A 17,765-nucleotide genomic window follows, 5' to 3' on the forward strand; every position below is an offset into this window, starting at 1 on the left:
CTGGGCAGCATCATAAATTATTATTGGCTCATCATCGAGTGGGGGTGCCAGTGGGATGGAGCCAGGGTGGATGGATGCATCTGTAGCGGTGTCAGTCCAGATCCTGGAGCAGATACTGAGAGCCCAGCTGATGCTGAGGGCGAACCTGCCGACGTTAAACCAGCAGGGGAACCTCCTGACTCAGTGGACCTAAAGGCACGCCACTGGGAGCCAGTGGCCCAAAGAAGGAATCTATGGCATCATAGAATTCCTTAAGCCAGGCGGGCGTCACTCCGGTGCTGGAAAGCTCAAGGTAGCACAAAGCAAGCACTGACGCCAGCGCTGCAGATGGTGTGCAGGAGTGGGGCCTAGAAGAACAAGGTAGAAAAGGTGAAGCCTAAAAAAACTTCCAGTTCTTCTCCTTGTGCTTCTTCAATGTGGAGGTCTTGGAGCAGGAAGACGATCGCCCACAGAAACGGCTCTAGGAGGGGCCCGAGATCTGCTGTGGGAATGGGACCAGGAGCGGTGCAGAGCCTTCCTTTTCCACACTGCCAGGAACTTCATCACCCTCTCACAAATCGCCTTCTGGTCATCAACTTGCACACTACACAGGCCTTGGTTTCTTTTTTTGACCCTCAGGCACCAGAGAGAGACCAAGTGTGGATCGGACACAGACATCTGCCTGTGAGAATTCCCACAAGGCTTGAACCCTGAAGGATTCAGCAGGGGACACAACTGTAGCATACGGGGGCACATGCTCAAAAAAGTTCAACAAAAGGTGAAAAAATCCAAGCTGGTCAAAAAATGACCAAAGTACATCTTCTGATCTGCACTTTTGGCACAGAAAGAAAGGAAATGATGTAAGCATGCCAGGGTGGTGCTTATATATGCACCTTAACATTACTCCTGATCGAGACGATGTAGAGCTGAACGACACCACCTACTGGGGCACAGAGGTACTGCTCAAGATTAACGGGATCCAGTCTGACACTGGGGGAATATTCTAAGGTGGGGAATATTCTAAGGTGAGAAATCTGCTGTTAGTAGAAGTCTACATCAGAATCCAATGACAAATATTGAAAGTGAGGAGAGTCAATGTTACTGCAGCAAGTGGACTTACTGGGTGTATATCTATGTACTTGCATTGGATATCTGTATGTTAACTTTTCCCTTACTCACTGCTTTAGCTCAGAACACATATCCTGGAAAAAAACTCATACTGAGCACCTTATTTTTTTCTGCATTTAGTCGCTGTTTGAACGTCAGGGTTTGGCTGCTCATTCCGGATACCTCACAGGAAGTGAGACGCCCCACATCTCATTACCTAAAGGAATGTCCCGTACAAAATCTGTCGGTAAGACCTTAGACGCTTCACTTAGACAAGTGTGTACCTGGTCCAATACTAGGTAGCTTTTCTCTAAAACAATATCTTTTGAATTCAAAAATATTTTTGAAGGACTGCATAATCTTTGACTGTGAAGTAATTGATTTAATGGAATGGATGTTTTTTTTTTATACTGGCTTATTTTAACAGAGATATGTCCGAGGGATGGGGCTTATTACAACAATTGTGAGACTCAAGTCACTATTCTGGTTAATGGTTGGCATTTCAGAGCCTATGAACCTATTGGGAGGCACTGAAACAATAACGAGGTATAAGGCTTCTGTAGTCCCAGTAAGTCATCAGGTTCTAAAGTGAAAAAAATGATGTCAATGAGGGTTCCTAACTCTTGCCTTATTTGTGCCAATACCACACTGTTCAGGATTTAAAGTGTGCAAAAAATAGCACCTCTTATGAATTTTACCCTTTGCAAAGAGGAATAATATGCCGATTTCGGTAGTTTCTGCACCAAAAACGGAATGTTCTGACATGTACTGGGCCTTCTCATCCGGTAAATCTCTGGAGGTTCTACCTGCTGATAGTTACCTTTGGATAGTTACGTCTGAAAAGTCCTATTGATTCTTAACTGTGGCACCTGTGCAGGTATCGCAATTTAGCACAGCACTTCTAATCGAGGCCTTCATCTAATTCTGTGTTTCTCTGTTTGGTGTTAACATTTTACCTGCTGAAATGTATCTGGGGATGCAGATTCAATTACACCAATCACTATAAAATTTTCACTTCTCACAATTTCGATATCTGTAGTAATAGCAGTTACCCAATGAGTACCCTGTCACCGAGTGATAGGACCTAAAACTGCATTTCAAAGTAGATATTGATATGCCTTGATATGCCTTGCACTCATAAACATGACTCGGGCAAAGTCCGTGGGCAGCTGTCGACGCTCTCAAAGTAACATTTTTATAATTAAAAAAGGCTATAAGGGTGATAGACTTGAGCAGTTGCAAAGGGGTTGAAAAGAGGACCCCACAAACGAGAGTGTAGAGCGTTTGGACTTGGAGAAATTGAGTTGTCCTACAGGTGACTCGTATGTTTGCCTATCAAATATTGCTAAACTCTGTGTACATTTTACACAAAGAGAACTAATCATAATCCAAAATCAATTCAGAATGCACCCAATAATTCACAATTCAGTCAAAGAATAGCTTTTTAAAAAAGAAAAATACTCTCAATGTTCTCATAAGTTATGGTTTGAAACTATGTTTTTATTCCTAGTAACCCAAAACGTTTCATAATCATTATGCTTGTTCAGTGCTGTAATTGATACAAAGTGAAACCAGGCCCTTTTATGGTTTGGATCATTGGCTGATACGTATATTTAAGTCATATAGCATTATTTGGCAATATGATGAAGCTACTCACATAAACTCTTCCTCATGGTTATCTTAACTAAGGGCCTGATTTAGATATTGACGGATGGGTTACTCCATCACAATGGTGAAGGATATCCCCCGGCGAAATTTAAATTCCATAGGAGATTATGGGATTTAGATTTCGGCAGACAGAATATCCATCACCGTTGTGATTGAGTAACACCTCCACCAGTACTTAAATCAGGACCTACGTCTTTAAACCCTGAATATCTCCACATCTGTGCTGGATCATAGACCACTTTATAGAGAGGACAACTCTCTCCAGTTTATAAAATGAAAGCCCCTATAATCACCACATTTTATTGTTAATGTGTATCTTTTAATAGGTATCAGACTAACTACAATTTGGGATTTATGTATACATTAGAAAGGCACTCATGCCTTTGAGAATGTCAATTCTAGTTTTAATTCCAATAGAAGTAAAGTAGGGAAAAATTGCAAAAGACACTTTCCAACCACACCCTTATTGAACGCGAGGCATGATTTAGAGTTTGGTGGTGAGAGTTCTCCATCATAAATGTAACAGAGTACCCTGTTTGCCAAACTCTCATCCTGCCCACTCTAGTTAAAGTCAGATGGACCATCGTCTTTCTGTCAGCGGTGTGCTCCCTGACATCGGAGTAAGGGCATGAAGGTGACTCCCCAATATAGAGATCATGATCTGATGTTCTTGGATTCTATACATCACCACCAGTGAAAAACTGGCAGTATCAAACAGAAAATAAGAATAATGACTTAAACACCCAGTGAAAAAATGCCATGGGTCTGGGATCTTTAGGTATGTTTTTTTAAACTTTAATTTTGGGCCATCAAAACCAAGACCGGCAGTCCACCAAAGTTTTTGTACGGAGTTCACTGATAGCTGCCTCTAAATATGGCTGCCTTTGTCTGTCAGGATGGCAGACATAATGCCCTCTGCCACCCTGACAGACAGACCTTACAGGTCCTTAATATGGAATTTTGAGATAACACAGACTATCAGTTGAGTTGTGATAAGTGAAGACTCTTAAAGCATGTCTGTCCATTATTGCATCTAAATGCTCCCATGTTCTCATGGCAAACTGCAGAACTCTGCCTCACTTGAAAATAGTAATAATATCCTAACAGTACAGTTGACCGTTTTGCTGCACAGATGAAGTATTTCATGTAAAGAAAGTTACACGTGTGTACACATGGTGTCTGATTTATTTTGTCATCTCTTGGCAGGAGAAGATGAGAAACTTTCGGCCTCCCTTCTGGATGGAAAATTCCCCCGGAGCACATCAATGCAGGATACAGTTAAAGAAGGACAAGCAATTCCACCACCACCTCAGACAGCTGCCCCCTCTCCTCCTTCTCCTTATTACTATGACACAGCTGCACCACCATCTTTCTCACCCCCTCCACCTCCCGGGAGAGTGTACGATACCATAAGATCTAGCTTTAAGCCAGCTCTTGAGGCTAAACTTCATGGCTTCCCACAGGTTATCAGCACAGCAGAAATTTATGAACCAGGAAGGACTTCCATCCCACATCCTGATAGGCAGAAACGAGCCCGCTCTATGATTATTCTACAGGATTCCTCCCACATCCCAGTTGAACCTACTGAAATCCCACGACCTGGACCTTCTTCCACCCCACCTGAAAAGCTAAAACGGAAAGGGCGCGTAATTGACAATCCCTACGCCAACATGGGTCAGTTTAATGTGAGCCTGTTTGCGCCTACGAAACCTCATAGGAAAAAGACACCTTTGGTGAAACAGCTACAAGTAGAGGACGCTCAAGAAAGAGCAGCACTGTCCCTCGCAGGAAGCTTTTCAAGAGACCCCTCTCCCACACGCAGAAGTCCTCGCCAAAGTGTGATGGACCTGCAGCAGCAGCTAGGCATGACCCAAGCTGAGCAGCTTAGCAGCCCCTTTGCCACTGCCCTTGCTAGTGTAATGAAGGACAGAGAACGACGCCTTGATGAGAAGCGGAAATCCACTGTCTTCCTCTCAGTGGGGGCTATTGAAGGAAGTTCCCCCACAGCTGACTTGCCATCCTTGCAGCAGTCCAGGTCTGTTGATGAGCGATTGCTAGGAAGCCGAGATGTGCTGCTGCCTTCTCCTGTCTCAGCTTTAAAGCCATTGATTAGTACTTCATCTTCAACCTTCATCCATCCGCTTACAGGAAAACCACTGGATCCCAATTCACCCTTGGCGCTTGCGCTGGCCGCAAGGGAGAGGGCCCTTGCCACTCAAGGCTCATCAAGGTCTCCAACTCCAGTCAAGAGCCCAGATTCTGACAGAGCAACACCCCTGTTTGTGGACATCCAAACCAAAGAAACAGAAAGGGAAGGGTTAGAAGGCTTAATATCACCTGCATTCTCTCCTGGGGCCAAAGCCTATGAGCCAGCTCCTGGGGCTGTGTCCCCAATTCAAGGTCACTGGGGTACCCCTTCTACACTGAGGAAAGAGATGGAGATGCGAGCAGAAAAGCCTGAAAAGGAAGAGAAGAAACATGAAGATTTGAAGACTATGATAATTAGTATAGTAGATACATCCCAGCAGAAGACTGCAGGTCTAATTATGGTCCATGCAACTAGTAATGGTGAGGAGATAGGAATTGGAAGGAAAGAAGAGAGGCCAGCAGTTACAGAAGTACCCAGAGAACCAAGTCACGTGCAGAGAATGGAGATCCAGCCCGGTCCTGTGAGCAAGCCTCCACTCAGCCCGATGTCTGCTAAGACACTAGGGCAGGGAAGCTCAGAGGAAGATGTAGAGCCATATACAGTTTCTCTGCCACCTGCTCAGCTGTCTTCAAGTGATGAAGAGACAAGGGAGGAGTTGGCCAAGATTGGGCTGCTGCCTCCACCGGATGAGTTCGCAAATGGAGTATTGGTCACTAAACCTGGCACACCCATTAGCCAGCTGGCTAAGCCTACAACGCCATCCATACCAGCGGCAGCAGTAGCACCTTCTACCACTGGTGGAACACCCTCAGGGAAGCCCTCTGATGCCTCCGTAGCCCCTGAGTCTGCTGCTGACTCAGGGGTGGAAGAAGTGGACACCAGAAGTTCTAGTGACCATCACTTAGAGACTACAAGCACCGTCTCCACAGTCTCCAGCATGTCCACGCTGTCTTCGGAGAGTGGGGAACCCACTGACACATACACTTCCTTTGCGGATGGACAAACTTTTATACTCGAAAAGCCACCAGTGCCTCCTAAGCCAAAACTCAAGTCCCAGCTCAGCAAGGGGCAGGTTACTTTCAGGGACCCACTTTTAAAGCAGTCTTCGGACAGCGAGCTCTTCTCCCAGCAACACGCAGCCACTCTGGCCTCTACCAGTATTGGCCGCCCACGCTACCTCTTTCAAAGAAGGTCCAAGCTATGGGGGGATCCTGTAGAGAGTAGACCAACACATGGGGCAGAAGAAGACAAGCCAACTGTGATCAGTGAACTCAGTTCCCGACTGCAGCTGCTGAATAAGGACACAAGATCATTGGGCGAGGAACCCACAGGTTCAACTTTGGATCCTGGCAAAAAGTCTCCAGTGGTTGCTGCACGGTAAGGACTCTGCTAGTCTCTGACCAACAGCTTAGACTGGGAAACTCTTGTGGGAATATCTGCATGTAGTGGGAGGGCACATAATAAATGTAGACGTGAGAAAGAAGATCCAACCTTACATAGAATTCTTAAAGGTAGGCTACATCAAAGTGCGTCAAGCATTCCAATAAGACATAGGTGAAATACTTAAAAATGAGAGATTCAGTCTCCCGTTAAAATGAGGTTAATCACTTGCTAAATTCCTCTTCTCAAATTCCTTAACCAATTTCTGCCTTCCTAATTTTCTATTATACTTTCTTATGCTGCCTCATCTTATTTCTCCTGCCTCTTGATCTGTTTCATCTACATATGTAAATTGGTAGTTTTTGGTCTGTTTAGGACCAGTCCTCTTGAGAATTCCAGGTCTGCTGCAATAAGCTCGTAAGGTTTCTTAAGCAACAATGCTCATAAACACCAACATTTTCCTGGAAACTCACAGGCAACTCACCATTGGCAGCAAAATATGTTAAAGTTATGACCGAAATAAGAATCAATTTATTTATTGAAAGGAATACTTTTGTAACATTTCTTTTGAACTAAGCTGCACATATAACCAAGTCAACAGTTATTATTCAATTCTCAAAACGTTTTTGGGCAGGTTTGTGATAAGTCACATATTCCAATTCATTCAGTAAGGGTCAGCATTTATTTCCAGTTGCGGGTGGCATGTGCCACAGATGGAAATTGTATGACCAACTCTGTGAGCAGGCAGCCTCTCTGCTTTCCAGTAGCCTAATAAACCTGTGCAGCAACTGAAACACCAATACAGAAAATCGGACACAAGGAAGAAGGGAAAAGTGGTAGGAAAGGGAAAAATACTGGCATCTTCTCTGGTGGACTGGTGTAATACAAACATTATTAAACATATTTAAAAACAGTGGATAATAGGAGTTTGTCAGTTTTATAAATTTATTCATACCACTCACCGTCCAGAAGTAAGGGAGAACAAAGCCCTAGGAGGTGCATGCAGAGGATGCGGACTCCAGGGAGAGATTTGATCGCCACTGCAAAGGAGACGCAAATGAAAATCATTAGTAAGTTCAATGAGAAGAGAATGTCAAATGGAAGGGGAACACGAGGGAACTGCAAATCAAGAAAGGTGCAATCAGAGAGAAAACCAGGTGCAACTAGATGCGACAAAGACACTCAAACATGCTCAGTTTCCAGGCAAGGAAGTAAAGTCCTGGCTGCCTTTCAGCTATTCTGCCACTCTCAATATGCAAGAGGAAGTTAACCCATCGCCATCTTGTTATGGTTTGTTTCAACCACACACATTAGTAGTGGTAGCCATCTTGTTTTGGGAAGGAAGTTGCCTTTTCCACCCATTATGTTGTCTATGGCCTCCCAACTACGATGAGCCAACTGTGCCCCACAGCCACCAAGACCATGCCACTGCCTACCTTCCACCCCCAGCCAACATTTTTATCTACCTGGTATTTACCTCCTTGTTTGGATGTGAGATCGGAGTAAGATTTCAGGTGAGTCCATAAAGAAATCCATCAGGTGGCTGGATTTTGATAGTCCTATGTGTGAAAGGTCAATGCGGTCAACACCCAAATAGTAGACATTTGCAAATATTTATAATGTCTTTTCCAACAACCATTGCATTTATAAATTGCCATTTGTGTCTTTTAAGAGCGAGTGGGGCAGTGAATGTGGGAAAGCACACTTAACAATCCGTTTTTTACAGGAACTAGCAGGGAAGGAGCTTTTCCGCCTGCAAACTTCATTTCAATGTGAAGTAAAAATGAAAAAATTATACACATTTAACTACAAATTTACTCTGACACCGCCCCAGTGAATTCTCTGCTAGCAGAGAGTTTGCAGTTGATGGGCGAGAGTTGGCTCAGATGTCTCTGGCAAAAACAACTTCTCTAGCTTTGTAATCCTGTAATAAGTCAGATCTGAGCGGTGAGACTCGAGAAACACTATTTTCCCTCCAAAAACCCCAAATGGTAAAAGAATGACAAATAGGGTCCCACAACCTTCAGTGTGAGGGTCTGAGACCTTAACCACCAGACCACAGCCACAGGTGATTCTTTACTGCGCAGTGTCCAGACATCTTTAAGATATTCAAGCTAAAGATGGTGATGGGGAAAAAGACATCAATGTTCCATCACAAGGAATGTTTAACATTGAAAACATGAGTTAAAAAAAAAGACACACTGCCATGAGATATCAGGATTTGAACCTTCAACCTACTGAGTGACAGTCTAAGATCCTTACCAGTAGGCCAAAAGTGACTCTGTTCGGATGAGCAGCATACATTATGTTTATTGCCCCAGGGAGGTGGCGGTCCCTGGGGCTGAGCCATGCATAATAGTGGATTGCCCAGGGAAGCAGAGGACCCTGGCATGCGAGGGAATAGGCGTTGTGGCGGGGGGGGGATGTTAGAGCCCCCTCCGCATACTCGGAGGTTGTGTTCCCTGGGGAGGGGGTTGATCCCACCGCATATTTTACACATACAGACTCGAATCCCTAGTAAGGGGGCCCTGTGCGCCTCCTCCTATTTTGCCCACAATGCCCCTGGGACCTGGCCCACCCGTGAGCACAATTAAAAGCAAGCACAGGAGACTGCACTTCTTGAATATACACAATTTTTGCCATGATTTTAAAACAAATGATTATTAGCCCTGGAGGGGTCCCTGAGGGACCCTGGGACCGAGGCTAGGAGGTTAGGGTTGATGTACCCTGCCCCCTTTTCTTTTTTTTTTCTTCTTTTTTTGAAACTCGACTAAAGTTGAGTGTCAAAATGACTGCCAACGCTTCCTGGTTGAAGTGTTGGCTGTCAATGAGCTCTCTGCACGAGATCGGCAGTATTCACAAATTAGTCGTAACCCTAGATATACAATATTGGATTTTATTTAATATCTACAAAGCTACAGAATGGATTTACACCAAATAACAAAAAGCTCTCTTTCTGGACCAAGATCTACCTTGCTGCCACATTTGGTGTAATTCCCTCTTGCAGTTCAGGCTGTAGTCTTGTCTAAAATCTCTCTAGGAATTCAAATGGAAATAGCACTTTATTTTAATCCCCCACCCTTTTCCTTGGCCTCCACTTGATGGATCACCCCGAAACTTTCCATGCACAACAAGATTCTAGAGAGGTTTTTGGAAAATGTCATGAAACGTCAAACGATGCCAAAGATACAGGCAAGTCAAAAATGTCTCTTCAATGGAGACTAGATGCTAACTATAACTATCTACTGGCAACCGCCAAAAATAAGGTTATTTATATTTTTATATATATATATATATATATGTATATATATAGCTTAGTGGCGGTCGCGACTAGGTAGTTATAGTTAGGACCATGTTTCTCTAGAAAAAACGTTTTCTGACTTGCCTATATCTTTTTCACCGCTTGACGAAACTTCACAAAATTTTCCCAAAAAAGTACCCCGGTGATTCTTGTTGCACATGGAAAGTTTTGGGGTAATCTGTCAAGCGGGGACAGAGAATACGAGGGGTCAAAAAAGTTGTGTTTCCCATGTTAATTCTCAAAGGACCTTTAGACACGACTGCAGCGCGAACCATGGAACGGAATTACACCAAATTTGGCAGAAAGCTAGCTTTCGGTAGGCAGATTACGCTTTCGCTTATTTGGTGTAAATCTGTTCAGTAGCATTTCAGTAACTTAATGAAATCCAAATTTATATCTCTGTAGCCACGACAGCTTCACGAATAATAATGAGCTACTGCAAGGAAATGCACCGCTCTGACTAGCTGCCAACACTTCAACCTGGGCCTATCAGTGCCCCGGGGACAATCACCTCCCCGGGGTTTATTTTTCCTTTAATGCACGGGTGTGGCCCTCCTGCTGTCCAGGGGACCATCACCTCCCCAGGGCTTGATTTTGTTTGAATTTGGGGGTTCTGCACACTCCCAGCAACACTGGGGACTGCCAAATTCCCGGTCTAATTCTGACCCCCACTGCCCATGGGAACCACCCCTTCTCCAGGGCTAAATTCACAGTTGGCGCCCCCCTCAAGGAGCTGTCAAACAGCTCTCACTTGCAGAAAGCAAAGTTTTCATCAGTGCGGGCAGGGAAGCAGATCAAAAGTCTGCTCCCAACCAGTGTGGACATTTATAAAGCTCCCACCAGCTGGAGGCAGACTTTGGGTTTGATTTAGATCTCGGCGGAGGGATTACTTCATTGCAGTGGTAACGGATATCCTGTATGCTGAAATCTAAATACCGTTATTTACTAGGGTATTTAGATTTCAGCGGACAGGAGATCCATCATCATTGCAATGGAGTAACCTGTCTGCAGAGATCTAAATCAGGCCCTTTGTTTTGTCTCCTGCTTGGTGGGTGTTTCAAAAACAGGTTTCTCTGCCTACACCTGTCTGGGCATGGAAACCGCTATGTCCCAGGAGTGGGCTCCCCGGGACATAGCATGTGAGCTAGCCCCAGAGGATGGGGTCCCTGGAGCCAATAATAGCTCAGGAAGAGGGCTGCCTGCCCCGCCCCATTCAGAGTACTTTTGGCCCCTGGGATGGGCTCAATAGGGCCTTCAGAACCTTGAGGAGGCTTTCGCGGCCCCCCCTCCCCATTTTGAAACATTTAATCCCCAGAGGTGGGCTCCCCAGGGACTGTCATGGCTGGGGAGAGAGGGGTCACGTGGCCCCACCCCTTATTCAATCATTTTGGCCTGGGGGTGGGCTCCTCAAATGGCTCAAGAAGGGCACCTGCGTGTCCCCCCTCCCTCTACACAATGTTTTTGGCCCCAGGGATGGGCTCCTCCGGACCTCTGATGGCTCAGGAAGGGGGGTGCATCCCCTCTCCTCATATATGTTTTCTGCCCTGTGGTGGGCTCACCGGGGCCTCTGATGGCCCAGGAAGGGGGGACATATGTTCCTTCCTCCCCATATTTATTCATTTTCGCTCAGAGGGGGGGTTCTCTGGGGCCTGTAAAGGCTAGGGGAATGGGCCCACTCCCATTAATAAAAACAAAGTGACTGCAATTGTTTTTTTGTTGTTTTTTTTAAAACTATTTTCATAGGATCAATTCCCCAAGTCCTCTAATGCCGCCAGCAACATTCTTCTCATGTTGCTGGCAGCCAGTCAAAGTGCTCACTCCTCCAGGAGTCTGACTCATGAGGTAGCAAGATGGCCCAAGGGAAATAAAGCTTCCTTGTCCAATCAGAAAACTGCATTTTTAAACTGGCACTCACAAACATTTCTTGGAACGCTCATGGACCCAACCAGATATACAATTAATTTCTGTACCTTAATTTCTCAAAAACGACTTCACAGATTTACACCAAGTCACAAAAAGCACAACCTGTTACCAAGATCTAGCTTCCTGCCAAATTTGATGTAATTCCGTTCCATAGTTTTTTCCAGTAGCCTTGTCCAAAGAAGTCTATGGAAAATGCATGGGGATTTTGTGTTTTGGTACCCCCCCCCCACTCCCTGTTTTCTTGGTCCCTGCTTGATGGATCACTCCAAAACTTTTTATGCACAAACTATTCAAACATTAACACCTTTTTAGAAGGTGTTGTGGAGATTCCGCAAATGGTGACAAAGTTATTAGTAACGCTTTTGCTATGGAACAGCTGACCTAACTGTAACTAACCAGTTGCTGATATATACATACACATATTCTTTATGTAATCTATATATAGATACACAGGATATGCACATTGCAATCCAGGTCAAGCTAGAAAGTTGAATATATAGAGACATATTAGCAAATTATATGTTTGTGTAGCATCTTCTGTGTGAGATCTAAACATGGTTATCCAAATGAGTGTTTGGACGTTGAAGATATATTGATGTATTCTGATGATCACAAAATGCACTGCCACCTCTGCTTAACCAATCATCTCTTTTTATGAGGTACCAAAGTAACAGGTCCATCAATGATCATCTTGGAGGAACTCAACAATCCTCTTGATTGTACTGAAGTGGCCACTATTTAGAATAGCTGTAGTGATAAGACATATGCAGGACATCTGCACCTAATAATATTTACTTTATTCCATATCAGGAGGGACTAAGTTCCCTGATTTGGAAAAATAAATTCTCTGGTTAGTTGAGACTGCAAGGAAGGCTTCTCAAGGCCCAGTCCTCAGGAAAACTGGATCAGGAGGGTGCATAACTCTGCCTAGAAGCAAGGAAACATAATACCACCTATGAAAGTTGCAGACATGGTAACACAAGCACCCTGATTTGGAATATTACAGCTTCATCCACAGAAACTGGGTAAACCTACCAGCTTTATGTCCCCCAGGGTTTCACTCTGTGGTCGTATTTGCAGGCATGCATGCCTATGAAATATTGTCGAAGCAGCCATGTGCTGGGTTGAGATCCTATGGTGGCCTAGAGCACCACATGCCTCCAGTACAGGTTACAAACAAAGCACATCCATTCAGTAAATATCTAATGCCATAGCATCAGGGATGTTATAGGACAAAGACTTTGAATGGTTGAAACAAACTGGTGTCTCAGGCACTTCAAGTTTAGGATTAGTAGGAATGTCAAAAACGAGAATGAGAATTAACTAGAACTTCTTAACTTCACAATCAGGTTAAAAAATAAGTACTGTACATACTTTAATGCATCTGAACTACTTACAAATGAATGTCGAATGATGACGTGTTACGAAGAAAACATTATGTAAACATCATGCTGAATCTTAGAATAATCAGAGTGTGATGTGCTCAGAGGAATCATTACTCTTAAGAAACTCACAGTCCTTTACTGTCTTTACCAAGCATACTGCTCATCCTACTAGTTCTGTTTCACTGACAATTATCTTTGAAGGCTCCCAGGTCCTGTCTGTTGTCATCAGACATCTCATTAGTCAGCCTTGTAACTCCAGTAAACATCTGCAGCTCAAAATTCTTTAGCATCGGTAATTTTAGTCAACTCACTGGCATGTGCTTATTCTGTTTCACGCATATTCATTAACTCACTAGTCCAGTTTGCCTACAATATGAATCTTCACCAGCACCTCAATCATCCCTGTGTCTATTCAGTCATGTTCTTAAGCTAATTAATAATCACCATCTCCAAAAGCTATCTTGATCAGTTTATTTATTTCCATCAACTCAATAAATCTCTGTCTTCAGCAGATAGCTTCATCACTCACCACAGCCATTTGTGCCTTTAGAATTCCTTTTAATCTTTACACTACTATTCAGATATTTGGCAGGCATCCTCATCAGCTCAGACTTACTCTCAGTTTCAACAGCGCACAAGTGTGTTCTCCAGTTTCCTGACACTTATCTCCATCATCAATATCTACTCTTCTCTGTCTCTCCTGAACACATAATAATACCACCCCAAGATCTGCCTATGTGTCTAAATGGTCTAAATGCATCATCTGTGTTTGTGCTCTTTTTCCCAAGGAGGCCTCTGTATTAGCTCACAAACATTCTAGCTTGACCTGGATTGCAATGTGCATATCCTATGTATCTATATATAGATTATATACAGAATATGTATATATCAGAATTATTCCATTGCTCATTATCACAGTATTATACTATATAGTGGTCATCGGTATCACCCCATTAGTCTTTTATGTCTCACTAATCATCATTATCTCATTTGTGCTTAAGATATCTCCATCACACATCTTCAGTTTACTACTTCTGTCTCAATAACCTGCAGATATATAGCTCAGGTTACTAGTCATCCTTGTTTCTGTATCAGATATCTTCATTGAATAAATAGTCCTACACATGTTTCCATCAGACACTGTAATCAACTCACTAATTCCTGCTGTTTCTAGCATACATCTTTATTAGTTGATGAGTACTATATTTGTCTCCAACAGACCTCATCAGCTTTGTACGTCCTTGCTGCTTTCACACCTCTTCATATTTTCACAAATCTTCTTTTCACTCCATTACATGTCTTGTAATGTCTTCTTCAGACATCTTCATAACACCACTATCCCTTGCTATCTCCTTCTGGCATCTTCATTAGTTCACTTATCCTCTCCATATCTTCAGAATTCAATGTCATCAATTTTCTAGTTGCTAGTTCTTTAACAAACTTCTACAATGTGTCACATTATTGTAAATTTGCTTTGGTAGAGCTCACAATCTACCGTTAATATGTCATTTGAGCACTTTACAAGCATCTTCTTTGCAGACTGGGGTCTGTTTCTTTTTGGTAGAAGTGTTCATCCTTTCCATGCCTTCACAGACCTCTTCATAGGCCCACTAGCTATTGCCCTTTCTAGGACTAGCACGCCACGTCTCCACAGGTGATTACAACCAGTTAATATCTATGCTTCTGCACACTCCTACATCACATTGATCCTTTTCATGCCTCCAACAGATATCTTCTTCAGCTTATTTGTCTTCTCTAGGACCCCCAAAACCATCTTCATCCGCTTCTAGTCAAAGATGCTGATCATACATCTTTATCACCTCAGCAGTCCTTAATCTATCTTCAACATAGACGTTCAGCATGCAAAGCACGCCTGTCTTACATGGAGACGTCTTTATTATTTAATTAGCTATCAATGTATCACTAGTTTGCATCCCCAGCAGGCACTGTTGGTTGCAAAGTTTTAAATTCTCTAGCAGAAATCATATGCTCCCTAGCCCTCTCCATGTGTCAGACTCCCTAATCCGTTACAAGTGACCCACAGTTCGCTGGTCTTCCTCTTACCTAAATCAGACATTTTTTGGACTCACTAAGTCTTTTCATGTTTCAAGCAGATGCTAGTGTCAGACCCTTTTGAGGCCACAAGACCAAGTTGGATCTCAGCCGTGGAGGTTGAGGTTGCTTACCTCTGATATCCCTGGGCTCCGTTGTATTGTGGCTCTTCCAATCAGGCCATTTACAGCCCTTGAAGCATTTGCCTCTCAGTGGAAGCGCTGGTGAGCAGTCACAGGCTTCTCATGGAGGTGGTTGGGGTGCTCAACCAACAGAAAGCAAATGTGCAGCACCTTTCAAGAATGAAAAGTAATTTATTGCACAATAGTATACAATACTGCACACTGCTAATAACGGAAACAATTTAGGGGGTGATTCTGACCGCGGCGGACGGCGGTCGCCGCCCGCCAAGCGGTTCCCGCCGAAAGACCGCAGCGGTCATTCTGGCTTTCCCACTGGGCCGGCGGGCGACCGCCGAAAGTCCGCCCGCCAGCCCAGCGGGAAACACCCTTCCCAAGAGGACGCCGGCTCAGAATGGAGCCGGCGGAGTGGGAAGGTGCGACGGGTGCAGTTGCACCCGTCGCAAATTTCAGTGTCTGCAAAGCAGACACTGAAATTCTTCGTGGGGCCCTCTTACGGGGGCCCCTGCAGTGCCCATGCCATTGGCATGGGCACTGCAGGGGCCCCCAGGGGCCCCGCGGCACCCCCTACCGCCATCCTGTTCCTGGCGGGAGAACCGCCAGGAACCGGATGGCGGTAGGGGGTGTCAGAATCCTTATGGCGGCGGAGCGCGCTCCGCCGCCATGGAGGATTCTCAAGGGCAGCGGGAAGTCGGCGGTACACCGCCGACTTTCCGTTTCTGGCCGCGGCTGAACCGCCGCGGTCAGAATGCCCAGCGGTGCACCGCCAGCCTGTTGGCGGTGCTACCGCTGACCTCCGCCATGGTGGTAATTACCGCCAGGGTCAGAATGACCCCCTTAGTGTCTCTTGGCTCTATTTGGCTGGTGGATTCCCTATTCTCTCACTTTCCCCCCTGCCTTTCTCTCTCCCCGGTTCTGGGTGCCTCACCTTCTCAATGGGGATAATAGTAATAGTATGAATGTAACACAGATGCAGAGTTGATCACCCCCAATAGAACATTGGGTTAGTCTGGTTTCACTCTTGAGTGCAATCAGTCCTCGTAGTTCGGTCTCTCTGAATGTAGCCTACAGCTCATCCACACATTCTGACTGAGTGGTGGTGCAATTGCCAGCAGTTTATTGTGTCTTCCCTCTGAGGTGTTGGGCCGCATGCAGCATGGCAGCCACTCTGATTCCTTTGGGGGCAGGAGCAGGTGACAGCTGTGATCAGTACAGTCTCAATGGGACTGGTGGAGTGTCCTGGACCTTGGGGCCTTGATGACAGCTCAAACTGGCACTGGCAGCTCCTTCACAGAGTCCTGACAGGGTCTGCCGACACTTGGAAGGTGCAGCCCCCAGAATGTCAACATGAATTCAGTTGCTGCAGCTCCTCAAGGACGGTCACAACCTCAGCAGTTGCAGTGTCCACAATAGTTGATGGGAGCTTAGGTAGCTGTGCCACACACAGGCTGATTACAGATTGGGTAGATGCGGCCATGCAAAGGCCAATCTCCGTTTGGATAGTTTCTGACACCCAGAGGCTAATCATAAGTTGGGCTTGGGAAGATGTGGCCACGCACATGCCAAATTCAGCTAGGGCAGTTTTTCCATGGACAAGCCAATAAAAAAGTCTGCAATCACGGCCTTGAACGAGCCCCAGCAATTGTTGTTGTAAAGTCCATCAGGAACCGCTATGAAGAGTCTGCGGGCCATCTCATGCTCCAGTCCAACAGATCACTCTCCAGCAGTGTTCACTGCTGGGAGTCCCAGAGAAGCAGGCAACTGCTGCACCTCAATCCTTCCCAGACAGTCCCTCCTCCTGCAGGATTGGGAGGCTCCTTCTCTCTCTAAACAAACAAGCAGGCAACTAGGTGCCTCAGGATAGGTATTAAGCTCCTTCAGTAAGACATCAAGACCTCAAGACCTCATGTGTTGTCCCATCACCTCTGGGAGGCTGTAAGGTAGACACCAGCCCTGGTAGCAAAGTAGTATGAGTACTTGTTCAGGTCTGCACACTTACCTGTAATCCGGTCTAGGTCTTCCACTGTCCGAAGTAGAGGTGACTGTTTTCGTTAGCCACAATGTCATCACACCCTGGAATATGTGTTAGGCAGATGTCCTCAAAAAGGTTCCACCTTTTCAAGAGAAAAGCCAAAATGCTTTAAAAAAAGGGGGGGTGGTGTGAAATTTGCTTAATTTGCTTTTACACAATTAAGTGAAATCATAGCAAAATTATTCATAATTCTGCAAAATGCAAATATGTAACTACGTATTATACATTTAGGCGAACATGCTTCTTCGGATCAATTTTTCCCACAAGGATTCTAAAATTTTAGAATAAAGCACCACAAATAGCAAGCACTTATGTTCTGTTGTTCATGTGAGTTTTTGGTAACTTTGTCATACATATAATGGTGAATTGTGCCAATCGCTGTAAATTTTAATGGGAACAGCTCATAATTAAGTGAAGTGATGTAATGGCATAATTTCAGACATTTCATGTAACAAGTATAATGTGAAATCCCTAAAATTAAGCAAACTATGCCGGCATAACTATGTTGGCATACTTTAAATTTTGCCTAGGCCTAGTAAACAACCTTGATGGACAAAGAGTTCAAGTGGTGTGAAGAAAACCAAGCGCCTCAAAACCGAGAGTGGAATTCTTCAGGGATGAGGTGTCAAGATCAGCAAGTGGAGGAGCG

The 17,765-nt window shown here is 44.7% G+C and overlaps 1 protein-coding gene across 1 annotated transcript in view; it reads left to right on the forward strand.

Annotated features, from left to right (window-relative positions):
* SHANK3 (SH3 and multiple ankyrin repeat domains 3) overlaps window positions 1–17,765 on the forward strand; it is a 1,519,554-nt gene that overhangs the window by 1,402,433 nt on the left and 99,356 nt on the right. The window contains exons 22-23 of the mRNA XM_069229472.1: window positions 1,228–1,333; window positions 3,961–6,280. Coding sequence (XP_069085573.1) covers window positions 1,228–1,333; window positions 3,961–6,280 — 2,426 coding nt within the window. The remainder of the gene's footprint in view (window positions 1–1,227; window positions 1,334–3,960; window positions 6,281–17,765) is intronic.

The sequence above is a fragment of the Pleurodeles waltl genome, chromosome 4_1 (genome assembly GCF_031143425.1).
Source record: "Pleurodeles waltl isolate 20211129_DDA chromosome 4_1, aPleWal1.hap1.20221129, whole genome shotgun sequence".
Lineage (NCBI taxonomy): Eukaryota > Metazoa > Chordata > Amphibia > Caudata > Salamandridae > Pleurodeles > Pleurodeles waltl.